The 19,570-nt window shown below is 38.7% G+C and overlaps 1 protein-coding gene across 13 annotated transcripts in view; it reads left to right on the top strand.

The window, feature by feature from the left end:
* MCTP1 (multiple C2 and transmembrane domain containing 1) overlaps positions 1–19,570 on the top strand; it is a 535,249-nt gene that overhangs the window by 425,686 nt on the left and 89,993 nt on the right. For all 13 annotated transcript variants that reach the window (XM_021084534.1, XM_021084531.1, XM_021084533.1 and 10 more), the window contains one exon: positions 8,963–9,082. In XM_021084534.1, coding sequence (XP_020940193.1) covers positions 8,963–9,082 — 120 coding nt within the window. The remainder of the gene's footprint in view (positions 1–8,962; positions 9,083–19,570) is intronic.

Genomic DNA, 19,570 nt, shown 5'->3' with positions numbered 1-19,570 from the left:
GAGAATAAATCCCTTCCCAAGGTCTTGTGTTGATCAAATAGCAGAAATGGAACTAAAACCACTTCTTTAGGCTCTTGGTCCAGACCATATTTTTCTATACCACACTGTCACCTTTGGAGAAAAAGTATGTATCAGTTAGCACTTGCTGTATAACAAACTAGTCCATTAGTAGTGTAAAGCAACTACCATTTATTTAGTGATGATTCTGTAGGTGAGCAATTTGGACCACACTCACCTTCTTTTGTTCTCAGCTGGGCTTTTATGCATTTCTGGTCAGCTTCTGGTCATTTAGGCGTTTTTGATTTCGGATGCTGCCTGGCTTCCACCTGAGGCGATGAAGACAACTGTCACATGTCTCTTATCATCCAGCAGACTAGCCTGTGCTTTTGACATGGTGTCTCAGGGTTTGAAGAGGGCAGAAGGCAAACCCAAATAAGCAAGAGCTTCTTAAGCCTCTATGTTTAACATTTTTGCAACTCTTCCCTTTGGCCAAAACAAGTTATACGTTCTATGTCCCAGTGTCATTGTGGAGGGTATTGTAAAAGGCATGGGTACAGAGAGGTATGAATAAATTAGGGTCATGACTTTATGCAGTCACCACAAGCTAAATATAAAAATACTGAAAATGGGACTCACTTTATCCTCTTCCTACTAGCCACTCCCATGGCACATGGAGATTCCCAGGCTAGGGGTCTAATGGGAGCTGTAGCCGCCTGCCTACGCCACAGCCACAGCAACATGGGATCTGAGCCATTTCTGCAACCTACACCACAGCTCATGGCAATGCCAAATCCTTAACCCACTGAGCAAGGCCAGGGATTGAACCCACAACCTCATGGTTCCTAGTCAGATTCATTAACCACTGAGCCACAACAGGAACTCTGACATGGCCTTTTAAACATAGTTCTTATGCTTGAAACAATCATTACCTGTGAATTCTAAGTGGTATATGAAAAATGATGAGCTGCAAGAAAAACCAAAAAATTATATGTAGTATGAGCCAATATATCCCTGCTTATAATAATACCTAATGCTCATTGAACGTCTCATGGGTGCTAAGTACTGGGCTAATTCCATCTCAATCTGTAAATAGTATGATTTCCACTTTTCTAATGATAAAACCAAGAGTAATTTAGTAACTATCCAACAGTTACCTAGCTAGTGACTCGTGAGCTTAGATATAAAAATGGGCCTAACTTGAATACCCATGCTTTTTCTAGTGCATCACACTGCAGCAGCTTTTGAGGGATCCCGTGGTCATGGCTAACAGTTCAAGGCACATTGACAGAGAGCATCTACCATCTAGGGTAACGCGTAAAACTCTCAGTATCCTTTTTCTAATGAAGAAGGTTAAGTTTACTTAATACCATTTGATTAGTGTCTCATGAAAATTTTCTGCTATAGAATTTTAATTGTAAATCAGAACAACCACCTAGCTATTCATAAAATAAAACCACCAAATTCTCAAACTGGTTTTAGCTTCTAATGAGCAAGGCTAACTAATATAGGGCTAGATGTTTTGTTTTGAGTGCTGGCATATATTTTAAAAAAGTAAAACATAGTCCAAGTTCCTTAGTAAAAGTGTAGGGGGAGATGGGAGAGGCAAGAAAACTGGTACAGAGAAAAAAAGGCATGATTTCATACTGATGAAATCAAAGGAAATTAAATACTGTACACATGTGCAGGAGTCCATATTACCTAGTATAACCTTGAGAAATTCTAGATTCATTAAATCCTCTCATGTCTCATGCAAGAAAAACAGGTTTTTGTGTGTATGGATTGGGAAAAACTCCTAGGCATTTTATGGTTAATATTTCTGCTTCATGAAAAAGTATGGTCAGGACCAAGGACAGATCCTACATTGTCTTGGCCTTCTCCTTCTGCTACTCTCACACTGAAGACTCAGCCAAAAGTGTGGTTTATTGGAGGAAAAAAAAGGAAAGGATTCCATTTTAAAGCAAGTGGGCCCCAGGGAGAAAGGAAGCTTGAGTATGGAAAGAATAGGCTAAAAGGTCCTGTTCTTTCTCTGAGGGCTCTTTAATAGAAAATCATTGCTATTAACAAGTATTAGAATCATCACTAATACTATAGAGACCAGTTGCTTTTTTCTTAATTATTCTTAGCAATGTGAGTCCAGAGACCATGTCTTATCCTAATTTTCACTACCCAGTATTGCATAGCACATAGTAGATGTTCAATAAATATATTTTATTGTTGATCTATATTCATAATCTTTTTAAAAAATTGAGATATAATTAACATAAAACATATATAAGTATCAGATATATAATGTAATGATTCAGTGTTTGTATACATTGTGAAATGGTCACCACAGTAAGTCTAGTTCCCATCCCTTCCGCATATAGTTACAAGTATTTTTTCCTTATGATGAGGGCTTTTAAGATTTATTCCTTTAGCAACTTTCAAATATGCAATACAGTATTATTAAATATAATCATCATGCTATACACAATATTCCTATGATTTATTGTTTTGTAACTGGAAGTTCATATTTTTTGAACCCCTTCACCCATTTCACTTCCTTCCCTGCCTTCTGGCAACCACGAATCTGTGTGTTTGTTTGTTTTGTTGTTAGATTCCATATATATGTGAGATCATATGGTGCTTGTCTTTCTCTGTCTGACTCATTTCACTTAGCATAATACCCTCTAGATCCATCCTGCTTGTTGCAAATGACAAGATTCCATTCTTTTTGTGGCTGAATAGTATTCCACTGTATTTATAGCATAACTTTTTTTTTTTGAAGGGCCACACATCTGGCATATGGAAGTTCCCAGGCTAGGGTTTGAATCAGAGCTGCAGCTGCTAGCCTACACTACAGCCACAGCAGTGCCAGATCCCTTAACCTGCTGAGCAAGGCCAGTGACTGAATCCACAACCTCATGGATACTGGTTGGGTTCGTTTTGCCTGAGCCACAATGGGAATTCCTATATCATAACTTCTTTGTCTGTTCATCCATTTATGGATGCTTATGTTGCCTCCATATCTTGGCTATTATAAATAATGCTGCAATGAACATGGGAGTGCATGTATCTTTTTGAATTAGTATTTTTATTTTCTTCAAATACCCAGAATGGAATTACTAGATCATATGGTAGTTCTATTTTTAATTTTTTAAGGCACATCCATACTATTTTCCATAGTGGCTGTACCAATTTGCATTCCCACTAGTAATGCACAAGGGATCCCTTTTCTCTACATTCTCACCAACACTTCCTATTGCTTGACTTTTTGATAAGAACCATTCTGACAGGTATATCTCATTGTGGTTTTGATTTGCATTTCCCTGATGATTAGATGATTAGCATCTTCTCATGTGCCTGTTGGCCATCTGTATGTCTTCTTTGGAAAAATGTCCATTCACATCCTCTGCCCATGTTTAATCAGTTTGCTTGGTTTTTGGCTATTAAGTTATATGTATTTTGGATATTAACTCCTTTTCAGTTGTATAATTTGCAAATATTTTCTCCCATCTAATGGGTTGGCTTTTCATGTTGTTGGTGATTTCCTTTACTGTGCAGAAGCTTTTTCGTTTGATGTAGTCCTACTTGTTTATTTGTGCTTTTGATGCCTTTGTTTTGCAAGTCACATTCAAAAAACTATAACTGAGATCAATGACAAGGAGCTTTTTGCCTATGTTTTTCTCTGGGGGCTTTATGGTTACATGTCTTACATTCAAGTCTTGAATACATTTTCCGCTAATTTGTGTGTGTGGTGTAAGACATTCTTGTTGTATTCTTTTGCATGTGGCTGTCCAATTTTCCCAACATCGTTTATTGAAAAAACTGTCCATTCCCGTAAGAACTGAAAATTATAGGCCAGTATCCCTGAGAACGGAGGTGAAAAAATTCTTAATAAAATTTTAGCTGGAGTTCCCATTGTGGCACAGCAGAAACAAATCTGACTAGGAACCATGAGGTTGCAGGTTCAATACCTGGCCTCATTGAATGGGTTAAGGATCTGGCATTGCCGTGAGCTGTGGTATAGGTCACAGACACAGTTTGGATCTGGCATTGCTGTGGCCGTGGTGTAGGCCTGCAACTGTAGCTCCAATTCAACCCCTAGCCTGGGAACCTCCATCTGCCATGGGTGCAGCCCTGAAAAAAAAAAAAGCAAAAAAAATAAATAAAATAAAATATTAGCAAACCAAATTCAATAATACATTAAAAGGATCATTCAGTATAATCAAATGGGATTTATTCCAGGGATGCAGTGATGATTCAACATCCACAAATCATTCAACAGGATATACAACATTAATGAAGGATAAAAATCATATGATCATCTCAGTAGATACAGTAAGAGCATTTGACAAAATTCAATATCAATTTATGATTTAAAAAAAATTCTCAAGAAAGTGGGTATAGATGCAGTGTACTCAACATTGAAGAAAACACAAATAAGTGGAAATGTATTCCTTGCTCATGGATTGGAATAATTAATATCGTTAAGATGTCTGTACTACCACAATTATCTACAGATTCAATGCAATCTCTATCAAATTCCAACAGCATTTTTCACAGAAATAAGCAATATTTAAATTTGTATGAAACCCCAAAAGACATGAAATAGTGAAAGCAATCTTGAGAAACAAGAGCAAAACTGGAGGCATCATCCTCCCTGATTTCAAACTAAACTACAGAACTATAATAATCAAAACATTATGGTGTTGGCATAAAAACTGATTACATAGATCAATGGACTTGAATCTTAAAGAGCCCAGAAATAAGGTTATGCATATATGGTCAATTAATTTTCAGTGAGGTAGACAAGAATATGCAACACTCTCTTTTGACCTTTTGAAATCTTCAATTAAATTTTGAGAAAAGAAAAACTAAATGCTTTGTATTTAGAGTTTATTCAGAGTTGTCTTATTTTCTTAAAAGATTTTCGAGATCATGGGTTCTACTTAGTTACTCAGATATTAGATTCTGAAAGAGCACAAAATAGGGAAAAAGACTATTTTTTCACTACCCGCATTCATAAAGCTAATGCAATTTCTTTCTTTGCCTTTCTCTTCTATATCTTTGCCCACCCTGTGTTCTGGTATTCATGTTGTTTGGGCATATAAATATCATAGGTATTCATGATATGTGTTCTGTCAGTTCTGATTGCTGTATTTTTAGAAAGCTATTGATATATTGATTGAGATGTGGTAAGAAGACGATGTCCACAATGGAGAAGTGTCCAGAAATCATACCTCATAAGTGGTACTTTAAGCAACTAGTGATGTTGAATTTATGGAAAAGATATGATATATGGATAGATAACTTGCAGAATTATCATCCTAAAATTTATTTGATGCAACCCCTGGCCAACAACTAACACCACTACATGAACATTACAAGGAAATTCATTCTGGCTAACATCAGGATTCTAACACTAATGAGTGAACATTACAAGGGGGAATGTATATGCTCAGTAGGTTAAAAGGCATTACAGTTGGTGATATTTAGCAAGGGAAAAACCTGAGTCTCATCTATGAGGCCAGAATACACTGAGTCAAGTCAATGTCCTTGGCAAAGGCAACTATATAGAAAGGTCTAAGAGGAAAGACAGTTCATGACTGCAAAGCCAGAATGGAAAGATAATTTTCTTGAGGCCCTCAGATACTTCTTCTACCTTACATGCCTCAGGGAGAAATTTACTAGTGGTATCCCAGGTTGTAATTATGAATACATTTTCCAAGAGACACTTGGTTTTAAATAGTAACTCTATCGGACTTTTACTAATACAAATGATTAAATAAACGTATGTTAAATGACTTGGGAACCCAGTACATATTTATTCCCTAATTCATCAAATATATATTTCTTGAGCACCTATCCCAAGCACCATTCTAGCCTCTAGGAATAGAACAGTAAGCAAAAAGAAAAAGTCTCTACCCTTAAAAAGTTTATATTTTAGTGATTTCCAAATTTTACAAATAAACACATAAAGAATTAATATGGATTCTAGTGCCCCCAAATTTTCCTTTTGTATGTGCTGGTGTCTGTCAAATGTTCCTTAAATTTCTTCCTGAATAAAGAATTGTACTTTAAAAATTCATTTTAATAGAATAATCATAGCTATCAGTTATAATTTGTATCATCTTTAAATAGATTGTATACATTTCAAAAATTAAATATGAATATTTTTCTTTTCTGGAAATCTCTATGCTTTTCTTTTGGTGAAACAGAAGATATGGCTCATATTTCATGCATTAACATATTTGAGACTTTTCTTATTCAGGAACTTCAATCTATAGTTACCATGTAATTCTGTCCAAAATTCATTTCTTGGGTTACTAAACCATTATTTATGCTTTTTTTGTGTCCATCTGGGTTATGAATATCAAATAATTCAGTAAAATATACAGTTTTCAAAATTTATATCTCTACTTAATATTCTGTGATAACCAGAGATCCTATTGTGGTGCAGTGGAAAGGAATCTGACTAGCATCCAGGAGGGTGAAGGTTTGATCCCTGGCCTTGCTCAGCTGGTCAGGGATCCAGGGTTGCTGCTCAGACACAGCTCGGATTCCACATTGCTGTGGCTGTGGCGTAGGCCAGCAGCTGTAGCTCCATTTGATCCCTAGCCTGGCAACTTCCATATGCCAGTGGTACAGCCCTAAAAAGAAAAAAAAAAAAAAAAGTCCTGTGATAACCTATGTGGAAAAGAATCTGGGAAAAATGGATATGTGTATATGTATAACTGAATCACTTTATTGTACAGCAGAAATTACATAACATTATGAAATCAGCTATACTATAAAACTTTAAAAAATGAAAAAAAATACCCTATTTAAAAAACCTTGATGGTACAGTAATGTCATAAGTTATTTTAAATATTAAAGAAGTGATATTAGAGGTGATCAGGTCTACAGACCTGTGTTGAGAAATGAAAACACTGAGGCAGAGTGACTTTCTAAAGCCCAGAACCTGTCTTCTGGCACTCAGGCCAGGAGTCCCTCCACCATTCCATTCAGGTTCATTTTCTTTGCAATTTGAATAGACTGTGGGCTTGGGCTGAGGTTCATTAATAAGGCCGAGAATAGCCTTTGCTGCTGAGAATGCCTGATGTGAGCATCCTCCGGGCACTGCCCCTCACCTTTCTCACCTGTGAAAGGCAAGATGTTTGTGGGACCCAACCGGCTAGCTTAAATTCCCAATTATACTCTGCTTCAGCTAACTCTTAGCAGGCAGATGACTTTCTCGGGTTTTTTTGTTTGTTTGTTTTGTTTTTTTGTTTTTTGTTTTTTGTTTTTTTTTGCTTTTTAGGGCCTCACCAATGGCACATGGAAATTCCTAGGCGAGGGGTCAAATCAGAGCTGCAGCTGCCAGCCTGCACCACAGCCATAGCAGTGTGGGATCTGAGCCGCGTCTGTGACATCCACCACAGCTCACAACAACACCAGATCCTTAACCCACTAAGAGAGGCCAGGGATTGAACCCTCAACCTCATGGCTCTTAGACTCATTTCTGCTGTGCCATGAGGAGAACTCTGCTTTCTAGTTTTTACTATTAGAATATATACTACCTGAGGACCTTAGTTGACAAATAGTTAACTTTCTAAATTTTGTAAGGTATGGATATCATTTTATACGGTAATTTTTTGAGCACTTACTGGGTACCAATCAGTGTGTTAAATCCTTAATACATTTCAACTGTTTAATTCTTTTTCAATTTGCCTTTTTTTAAGGGCCGCGCCTGTGGAGTATGGTGGTTCCTAAGCTAGGGGTCGAATCAGAGATACAGCTGCTGGCCTACACCACAGCCACAGCAACATGGAATCCGAGTGGCGTCTTCGACCTGTACCACAGCTCACAGCAATGCTGGATCCCTGACCCACTAGTTAGGCCAGGGCATTGAACCCACATCCTCATGGATGCTAGTCAAATTCATTTCAGCTGAGCCACAGCAGGAACGCCTCAGCTGTTTAATTCTCACAGCCTCTCAGGTGGATACTCTTCTCACCCGCATTTTACAGATGAAGACAGCAAAGGGAGGATATGTACTGGGCCAAGAAGTTATAGGACTAGCTAACACCAGGGGTAATCTGGCTCTTAACTGCCATCTGACTTAACATTACCTTACTTGGGCAGCAGAAGCCATGGACCCAGAGAATTTAGATGATCTTCATGGTTTTAAGGGCATGAGGAAGGGTCATGCTTTATATCCAATGCTGGTTATTTTACAACGCAGATGTTCTGAGAATGGCTCTTTCTGACAGCCAAGGTGAATTCTTCATCTTACATTCCTCTTACACTTTTAAAAATCATTTACATACTTAAAGAAGTAAGGAGTCTTAAAAGATAATAAAAGTAGACATTTAAAATTTTCCTTTGACAAAGGTACCCCGTTTTTAAAATAGCTGTTTGATTTCTATGGCAATGCTGGATGTTTTTACACTTGTTGGTAGCAGTGCTTTTATTCATAATGTGAAATCTTGGGGGCTCTCTGGTGTAGACTTGGTATTTTCATCTGCCTATTATGCTTGTTACATTGTGTTATCCAAGTGAGATTTAAAAAAAAAAAAAAGTCCCTGATATTAAATGGTGATTCATCCTTTATCATTAAGGCAGGTAAACCGGTTATTTCTGACAATGTAGTGAAGCTCATTTTGCTGCCTTTTTTTTTTAACTTTGTTTTGTCCGACCTGACAATAATTTCATTGGAGGGGAAAAATTAAAATTGCCTTGCTGACAATGTAATGATATCGGTTTTTCCTCCATAGAAATTAAACAAAGTAAAAATCTTAGTGACTTTCCAGGGGTCAGTTCTGCTTTTAGAAAAATACCTAAGAAGTTCTCAAGGCTTTGTTTTCAAGATAAGTCTTTCCGTTATGAAGCATTTAGTTGTGGGTTTTTTTTTTTTTTTTTTTTTTTTGAGTGCAGTATGGATAAGAGAGTTCATTTAATGAAACTCAGTGTTGACTCATCTCCCTTCTCTCTCCTCCAGCTTTTTCTCTTTGTTGTCTGGAACTTTGAGCTCTACATGATACCACTGGTTTTGTTGTTACTGTTGACATGGAACTACTTCTTGATAATATCAGGGAAAGATAACAGGCAACGTGATACAGTAAGTCTCTACTTTCTCTTTTGTATGTGTTTTTGTTCTTAGGCCTAGTCTCTCTGACAAGATAAACGTTAAATTTGGTTTTACAAACCAGAAATTCTATCTGCAAATACACAAATTTGGAGGAGAGTTTTATCAGTTTGAAACTAGCAACTGTTTGGTCCTAACACAATAGAAAATATTCACCTCTTTCTGGCATTACTCATTTTGGTAGGAACACACCAAAGAATGAGTTATGATGTTTAAGTGTGAAGTGGTTATTCCAAATGATTGTTCTTTAATTCTCATTTATTTTTATGTCTTAGTGAATCCCGAGTTAAGACATAACGTCACAAAATAATCTATGGTCAGACCAAACAAATGTATTTTATTCAAGATATTTCTCTGTGATCCATCATTTGATGATTGTTGGCCTAGAAGAGTGCATAAAGTCCCTTAACTCATTGTTCATTCACTGATGAATAACAGATACCCTTCTCTGAGGCTGGGATATATTAGGATACTGACTCAAGGATCAAGAGCTTGCATTTAACCGAGGGAAAGGTATACTGAACCCACCTGCCCTCTCTGGTATTTTTGAAGATTTTTAGAAAGTAAAGCAACCTCTTCTCTCTCAGAAAGTATTTTAGACTGCAAAACCAAAGCTAGCCATGTTTTGATCACATTTGTTATTCTCCTGTCAGCCCCCATGCCCCTTAGATTATCTGAGTCACTACACCCCTAGCAAACATATAGCTTCAAACCTTTCCCACATATCAAGAAATGGGAGGGGGGCGTGTCTTCTCCGCATGGGACATTTGCATTTTATAACTCTATAGATAGCTGGTGAGAATGAGTTAAGGGTTTGTCACACTTGAGAATCTATTTGGTAGCTATTTGCCCACATCAGATTACATAGGTTTTTAAAAACTTGCCATTAAGGGCCTCCATTTGATTTATAATAAGGACTTTTGCCAAGTAGTGTGCCCTTAATGATATGGGAAACAGAGTTATTTGATCTTAAACTTAGGAGTATTATATAATACTTTATTAGAATAGCATCATAATGGTTGCACAGACATACCTATGGCATAAAAAATTTTTCCTGTTAAATAACTCAAACAAAATGTACTTGAAATGGTTACACAAGCAAAATATACTTCTTCAAAATAATTTTTATCATCGAAATAAAACTCCAGATGTATAACCACCAAGTACATGGCAAAGTTGCCAACAACACACCGTGTTTGTTTCCCTGTATTATTTGTATATATTTCTCTCTGTCTCATGAGATTATAAATTTGAGGTAGGGAACTGTTTATCTTTGTACTTGCCACCATCCCCAGCACGTGTTTCACAGTCAGATTTCTCCAAACATTTTTTGGCAAAGTTTATCAAACCAAACATGATATTGCCATTAGAGATTTTAATGGTTAGGCAGCATCAACACCAAGAAGTTATTGTTATTATTGGCAAGGATTTTACAGATATTTATTCAACTTGCAGACAGAGAGGCAAGCCCCAAATGCTATAAACATTGCTGTCATGGGGACTAATAGGTACTTTTATCAGTTAATCTACAATGCTCTCTTTAAGAAGATAGGACTCTCTTAGACAATTGCTTTTTTGTCCCATTTATTTCAGAGAGATTGTCGAGAGAGAATATCTACTTTTCATTCAGTTGCCTTGAGACAAATTTGCAAATAAGAATGTTTGCAAATAGGAAAAAGTGGCAATTTAATTTCAGCTTCCTAATCTTATGAGGGGGCTTACCTTCAATATTTAGTCATTGGTTTGTGTATTCTCTCTTTGCTACACAAACTTGAAGTTCATTTTGATTCTTCTTTTATAATTTTCATCCTAATTGAATTAGAATTTGCTTGTTATCTTCTTCAGAATATACCTGCCTTGGCTGGAAAGGTCCATGTTTAGAAGGGAAATAATAATATATAATGAATTCCCTTGTACTTAAAATTCTCTGAGAATTGTTATGATCCTATTGAAAAGCTGTATATTATGTAAATTTTTCTACTGCCTTTTTTCCTAAAATACAGTGCCAATATTTACAAATCTTTCCTTCAGGGCACATCTCTGACAGACTTCCCTTTTTACCTATGGACAACATTTGATTTCTCCAGCACAGCCCACTGTGAAACATTCTATAGTCTAACTTTCATGGAATGCCAACTAGACTCCATAATTCCCAGTAATTGCCTTTTATTTGCCCCAAACACACATATCCACATATTCTGTTCTTTCTAGCACCAGAACAGCAATCACAACGTTTCATTCAGCTTCTTATTCACTGGCTCAGTTGAGACCTTATGTAACTCTTAAATCCAATTTGTCTAATTATGTGTTTTCTGCCATTTCCAGCTGTGCATTTGAACTGGTTGTTCCTTTTGAAAAGAAACCTGGATTATACTTTGCTCGTTATAGATTATACACACGTGCATGCATGCACACACATACATATAGATGTATAATCACACACGCACACATATATGTAAATTAAAGGAAGTGTTTGTAGAGATTGCCATGCTGTGCTTTAGTGACCCCATTGCATAGTGGATGACGCTGGAAGAATGGTATTTTGCCCGAAGTCTTTATTGGTATCCTAAAAGTAATGCAGAATTTTTCAACAAAGGTGAAAACTTTAGGGAATCTCTGAAGTGCATTAATTACACAGTTGGCTGATTTCAAACCAGGAAAATTTCCATTTTAGGAAAAGGTGGTGTGGGAAATATTCTGTCACACACAAAAAAATCATCTGTACATTATTCAGCTGAGGAAATTCACTTAGAATGAAAATTATAAAAGAAAAATCAAAATGAACTTCAGGTTTGTATAGAAGAGAAAGGGGAATCATATTGTCATGATATCAGAAACTATTAAGAGAAGAGAAAAAATACTGTAAAAGAAAAAAGTACATAGACGGGTTAAAAACATCTGTCTTCAAAATATTGGTGGATAATTGAGATTAATACTAAAATTGGAAAGGATTTCTTTGTTGGTTTATTGTTTATTAAGGAGACCACTTCCTTTTTTGAGACTTAAGATCACAGAAATTGAGATCTCCTTTTCCCCACCATGGTGCCTGTTCTGGTTTAATGAGAAAAATGGGATGTAATCCTTGCCAAGTAAGTTTTGCTGCGTTTAATGAGCTGAACCCATTGAGAGCTGGATAAGGACGCAGCCACTCCTGAGTCTGATGCTGTCAACTTAGAAGGGGCATGTGAGAAAGAGGGCGTGGTTAGAAATGGTATTTCACCCCTGCTGTTTCCCAGTCAGACTTGTTAAAAATAAGCAATTCTAGATCCTAATCTACTTATGTGGGAACCTTGATATTAAAATCTCTAGCATAAGGATTTTTAGGCTTTTCCAGAGAAAACCATTTAATACAAACTTCATTCAGACATGACTCTGCCATGAACGGGATATAAAGATAGGACTGTCATCCTTCTCTTAGTCTGAGCCATCACTCCAGAACCTGGGGGAAACACCTTCGCCCTGATCTGCTCATTAGGCTTGTACCAACTATCTACATCACAGTTACTATAAACTGAAATTTTGTAAGCTGAAGATGCCTGGTCTAAGACCATACCACCCTGAATGTTTCTGATCTCTTCTGAAGACTAGATATCTAGAAGGGGCCTTTACTTTGGGTTTAAAAATTATTGAATCTTAGAGTTCCTTCTGTGGCACAGTGGGTTAAGGATCCGGTGCTATCTCTGCAGCAGCCCTGGTCTCTGCTGAGACGCAAGTTTGGTCCTTGCACAGTGAGTTAAGAATCCGGCACTGATGCAGCTGTGACTTAGGTCACAGCTGTGGCTCAGCTTCAACCCATGGCCTGGGAACTTCCATATGCTGCAGGTTTGGCAAGAAAAGAAAAAATTTTAACTGAATACTCATTACACTCTGGGCATTGTGTTAAGCACTTTCTTTTGTAATGTCATTTAATTTTCCCTCCGGAGAGAGAAGCTGGTTGTGTCAGCCCAGTTGTGAGGTGGGTCCTCCTAAGGCAGGTGACTGCCATTCTCTCCTCTGTAGCAAGCACAGGGTCATACCCATGTGGGGTAAGCATGACTACGAGAGCCTTGCCTTAAGAGAGGGGAAGTCAAGTGTCAGGAGATGAGAGAACGGGTTGGCCAAGCAAACAGGGGCCTGTGGCACTTTCTCTGAAACAGGTAGCATTACTACCACTTTACAGGGAAACAAACTACCCCATCAACAGTGTTTATGGCTTCAAAGAAAATTCTCCCCTGACAAGCACACAGGGAAACAATGCAGAGAGCCTAAATGGTTACAAAGGCACACAGGATGTAGCAAAGCGGGTGTTAGGATCTGTCGGTCTGTCTAAAGTTTGCACCCATTACCACCAGTCAATCTCATTCAGGTCTCCCTGGGTACCTTTCAAGCAAATTTTTCCTTCAGGTTTCAGAAGTCTGTAGTAGTAACTCTACCTTTAAATGGACAGATTGATGGAAAACCCTCATTTTCCCCATGCCAACCCTATATCTTCCTCACCTCTCATTCAAAAAAACAGAGCAGGTATCTATTTAGCAACGTCTATGAATCGGGTATCCTATTAAGCTTTTTAGAAATGTGGTCTCCTTTAATTCTTTATAGTAACTATATTGAGTACATTATTCTGGATGGTTTGATCCTCATTTTATAAATGAGGACATTCAGAATCAAAGAGGATGAATAATGAACTCTATAGAGTAAGTGGGAAGGGAACCCAGCTCTGCCCTCTTCCAAAGCTTCAGGCTATTTCCAAGGTACAGGTTTGAGCATGACCTTACCAAAGAATCCCTTAAGTGTCCAGAGCCTTACAGGGGATCCCAGGTGTTCCCACATTCCTTCCTATGAGGTTCCTGGTGACCTCTCAAGAATGCATACACATGTTTGATCCCAGTTGACCCTATTCATTTCAAAAAACTTTCATGACCTGGAGGACTACCTTCCATCCACCCAGTAAACACGGGAGAAGTAAGCCAAAGCTAAAACTCCTTCGCATCAGTGAAGAAAATCTTTGAATATCTTTGACATTCAAAAATTCTTCATGTGGTGTTTTTTAATTACATCTTAAAAGAACATTCATTTTTACTGTCATGATATGCCTCCCACATAGCAATCTCAGTTGTCTAATCAATGGAGGCATTAAAAGACTGAAGAGTAGGCTAGATCAATGAAATCATTGTCTGACTCATGATCTGGCTGTGACACAAATTGAGCCCAAGTCTGCCTGCTAAAGTACTTTATTAGTCAATACTGAAATGTTTTGTTAGCTCCCTCAAATGGCAAAGCTCTCCATGCATCTTTTTCCCCCTCTAGAATAGTACTGAATATTTGTTATTGTTGAGTGTCTTCCAATGAGACCCAGAACCCTGATGTCTAGAAATAAAGCTTGTCAGGGGAGAATTTTCTTTGAAGCCATAAACACTGTTGATGGGGTAGTTTGAGATCATCCACCAAATACAAGCCACCAAAGAAACATCTGATTGTTTGACCTAAGTTCCCATAATCAAACTCTTTTATTATTTTCTCAGCCAGTACAACCAGTAGTTCCAAAGAAGTCCATGATGGCATATTTGAATTAGTGGACTAATGAATAAGTGAATTATTTTTCCCAGGACCTAGAGAGACTGGCCAGAGCTGAACTGAGGGGAGCAGACTCCATATGAAAAGCACTTCACATGTGCTGTTACATCCTCAGTACTTCAATGAGGGCTTTATCATTCACGGAAAGAAGCACAGATCCGAGCCTCCTGAGTTTGCATCTCAGTACCAAAAAAGACCACGTACTTGCTCTTAACAGAAGCAGCACTGAGTCATACAGCCTGTAAACACATCTAAAAATGGATAATCACTCTTTTCTTTTTTCTGCCTATTTCAACAGCAATTTTCTCCATTTTTTCAGAAGGTCACCAGCTTGCAAAAAATGTGAGGGAGGACCATGAAAAGAACCAGACCTTTAGTTTTCCAACACAATCACAAGCATAAGGAAGTAGAAACCAACAGCTAGTCAGATGTCAGTAGCAAGTGTCATGTCCTGGGACCCCCGTCCAAAGCTGTTCAAGCATCATAGGTGCCAGAGAATCACCTCCTGTCCAGACTGGTGCCCTGTATACAATGACAATCATGTCATCAGGCTCTGGCCACACTCCAACAGGATTTCCACATTTTTTTCCACTTTTCTCAAATGCTCCACCCCTACAACCATGCTGCCATTCCTTCCCTTTCAGTAGAAGACTAAGGCCTTCTGCTTTGGCAAACTTTCCCCAAACTCCAACCCCTGAAGCCCTCTAAATGTGTTCCCAATTTAGGGTTGCCAGATTTAGCAAATATAAGTGCAGATGCCAGTTAAATTGGAATTTCAGGTAAACAGCAGGAGATATTTATACCAAAATAATATTCATTATTTATCTACAATTCCAATTTAACTGGATGTCTTGTACTTTTCTAGCAACTTTCTCCCACATTTGCAGCTTGTATTCTTACCTCAAGACCTGTAGGAAGATGATAGTTCTGAAATAAAATTCTAATCATCTCCCTCTGCTATTTTTGTCTTTCCATAATAGCTTCCAGCATGGCATAGAAGTTTCCTCATGTGCAGGCCCCACCTAAACCATAGCTTCAGTTTTACTTTCCCTCTATTCCAACAGGACTCTTTGTGTATTTTTGTTTGTTTGTTTTGTGGTATGGAATATTTAATTAGCAAAAGGTAGAGGGAGCAGACAGAAAGGGGAAGGTACAGAAATGGACCAGACCATACCCATGTTTTTTTGTCCTCTCCTTCACCCAAACAGCAACTATTTATCACTGGGGAGCCAGGAAAACAAGGCTCAGGGGGCTTATGCCTCTTGCAAAAGCTTATACAGAAAAGTTCCAACTGGCTCCCAGGCCAGTGTTCTCTGCCTCTCCTCCAATGCATCCATTCTGCAGGCCTGAGCAGGGCAATGGCTTGGTCCACATGACACAGTAGAAAGGGAAGAAGGAAGAAATGATGCTTCTCTCTTTGTATAGATGAGGAAGTGGAGGCCCTGGATAAGGCAGTCATCTCTGCACAGTGAGTTTGTGTGGGTGGCCCAGGAAAGGGCAGCACAGGCCTGGTCTGGACCTTAGTGGAGGCACTCATGCTGTGCCTGGGAGCCTCCTGGGCACTGGAACAGATGTACAGCAGGCGGGCCAATACAGGGGGCTGGAACAATTGAAGTCCTTGTGGCAGGAGCCTAACGTTGAGGAGGTTGAGCTTAGGAGGCCCCACAAAGAGAGGAGCACACTCCCTTGTGAGGGCTGCCTAGCTCTGCCCAGGCACCTGCTCTGGGATGGGCTCCAGGGCCATACTGTGAACTTACAGGGGACGCTGTTGACACTGATGAGCAGTGGAGGCCTAGCCACAGGTTCAAGGGCCCCTCAGGGGAGGACGGGGTCAGGGAGGGGCCTTCTGCCTTGGGGCAAGGAGAGCTTTGACTGACAGATGGAGAGGTGGGGTCCGTGGCCTCAGGAGAGAGGGACCCAGGGTGACTGGGGCAGCAACAGCGGAAGAGTCCAGAGCTGAGTATATTTGCAGTTTCCCAAACAGTCAATGTTCTCTCTATAGCTTCTACTCTTTTCTTGAAACAGTATGTTTATGAATGTAAGGTGTATTTCTTGCTAGTTACATATTTTGTTTTTTTATGAAAATTGGCACTGTTAGCATACCTCCTTTTTATATTCAACAACATATCTGGACGTTTCCCACAAGTTACTGGAAAACCACATAATTTTTAATGACTGCATAGTTTTCGCCATATGAATACTTTTTTTTCCTCTCAGACACTCGTTTTAGAAATATTTATTTTCAGTGTTTTTTTTTGCCATCTCACAGAATGCTGTAAGGAAAAATCCTAAACACATGTCTGAACAGGTCTTTGGTAATATCCTTTGGCAAATTCGTATACTGGGTCAGAGTATATGCAAGTTGAATATTTTTGGTAGTTAATATGAATTTGCCACCCTTTAAGATTTTGGTATCTTATATAAACATGCCTGCTTAACCACCAGTTATCTTCATCATGTGCCCTGGAGAGAAGCCATCTTTGACTTCCCCTGTTCTTGCCAACACCAACCCATCCCTATCACCACACACTCTAAGAGGCTAATTGAATCTACCCCTCTGAGTTCCCATATCTCCCTCACTGTATTATAATAAAAAGCTCGCTGGGGGTCTTCTTCACCAGCCCCAGATTGTTCTAACTGTATCTTCCATTTGTGTTTCCGATCCCAGCACAGAGCAAGATGTCTCAGACATAGTAGCACAATCGTTGCTCAAAAAATGTCTGATGAATGAATCCTAATTATTTTAGTCCAGTCTTTTTTCCTACATCAAAAACTATCTAGTTTTCATGCATAATTTTCATTGAACATTTGCAGGCACTGTACATGGGGTCCTAGTAAATCAACTATACTTCAATAGAAATAAAAAAAAAGGGAGAGAGAGAGAGAGGGGAAAAAAAAAAAAAAAAGGACCTGGTCCTTGCCCGTGACAGTTCGTGGTCTAGTAAGGGAAACAAACAACTAAATGGAATACATGAATATAATAGCTGCAGTGATCGAGGTCCTTATATGATATGCAGAGCGTGCAGCCAAAGGACATTTAGATCATCCAGGATGTATGCGCGTGCGCTGCATATATAAAGAAAAGGGGTCTCCCTAGCTTTGACCCTAGCTCTTATTCCACCCTTCAGTCTGTCTCTTTCACTCAGCAACTTCATGTTTGCCTTTAATACTTCAGCTTATTGTCTCTTTTTGTACTCAATTCTTAAACTGCAGCTAAACTTCAAATTGGAAGGATAAAACTGTAGAATGGTAGAAGATGAGTGTTACGTACATGACCTGTCAGTTCACATAGAGAAAGATGTAAAGAAAAAAACTTTTTTTAAAAGTCAATTTACTAAAGATTTTCCACTCTAGAAAGCAAACTTTGTGTTGTAGATCTATTAGGACACAGGACAGATACTTAGAATTTAAAGTCAGTGATAGCCGGTATGGTGGACACTTACAGTTGCTCTCTCTTACACATGCTACAGCCCCCCTGCCATCTTCCCAGATCTCCCACCTTGCTCAGATTGCCCAAAGACTCATTTAAGAAATAACAAGATAAAGAGATACTCTTTATTCCTATAGAGGATTTCTACCCTGAAACTCATCTCTTTTTCCATCTAATGAATTGTCTTGGCAACCTTGAAGGAAACCTGAAGATCTCACCCTTGTAAATGGCTGAATTTCCCTTATTTGAATGCCAGATGACTCCTGGATCCGCAGGAATTCATTAGAAAACCAACTTCCTGGGAGTTCCCGTCGTGGCGCAGTGGTTAACGAATCCGACTAGGAACCATGAGGTTGCGGGTTCGGTCCCTGCCCTTGCTCAGTGGGTTAATGATCCGGCGTTGCCGTGAGCTGTGGTGTAGGTTGCAGACGCGGCTCGGATCCCACGTTGCTGTGGCTCTGGTGTAGGCCAGTGGCTACAGCTCCAATTCGACCCCTAGCCTGGGAACCTCCATGTGCCGCGGGAGCGGCCCAAGAAATAGCAAAAAAAAAAAAAAAAAGAAAACCAACTTCCTAAACTTTCTTCAGTCTCCCATGTATCCGAAGAATTGACCGTCTAAATGGTTCTTCATGGTGTCCAACCCAAGCATCTACCTGTTAGTCAACCATATGGTTTTATTACTTCTATTCTCTTTCCAAAAAGTCTGCCCCCATGAGTTTGTCATTTCTGTAATTGAAGAGTGGGACTTAGGGGAGGAGAAAAAAGGATATACCCATGGTTTTGGTCTCAGTTCTCAGAGCAGATATTTTCCCACCTATTTCCAGTGATGTCTGTGTTTTCTTCCTAGATGATTTTGCACACTCCTCTTGTATGTAGCCAGAGCTCTTTTTTTTTTTTTTAAGTGAGATTAAGCATTATAGTAGAACTCTTTGGCACACTATGGTAGGGGAGTGTACAATGTAGAGCCGATAGATGTACCTTCTGGTTAATTCATGACCCCATGACTAGTTTGCATCATGCCCTATGTGGTGGGTGGTGTTGGCAGAGGTGTTCATATGATACTTGCAGAGACTTATTGTCCTTGGTTCAGAAAGGTGACAAGAAATGGGAAGATTTCAGCTAACAAACTAAAAGTGGAAACCAAATGATACGTCTTTATCTGCATGTGGAAAATGTTTATAAGCAGAACTATTATTAGAAGAGTCTAGGTACCCTGAGAGTTTTGTATTCTTTTGTTTTTAGTGTTGCATGAGATAAATTTTATTAAAAGCATGCAATTTTAAAGCCTTTTTATACATAGAACTGGAATAGTACTGCAGGTAACCAAACTAAAATACACCTTCAAGGGCGTTTTCTGTTTTTCGTTATTGAATTTGTTTCATCATACAAGAAAAAGGAAATAGTCATGACACTACATCACTTATTAAAAAAAAATTAGGAGTTCCCACTGTGGCACAGCAGAAACGAACCCGACTAGT

The sequence above is a fragment of the Sus scrofa genome, chromosome 2, assembly GCF_000003025.6.
Source record: "Sus scrofa isolate TJ Tabasco breed Duroc chromosome 2, Sscrofa11.1, whole genome shotgun sequence".
Lineage (NCBI taxonomy): Eukaryota > Metazoa > Chordata > Mammalia > Artiodactyla > Suidae > Sus > Sus scrofa.
This window is presented reverse-complemented; position numbering and strand designations above follow the sequence as displayed.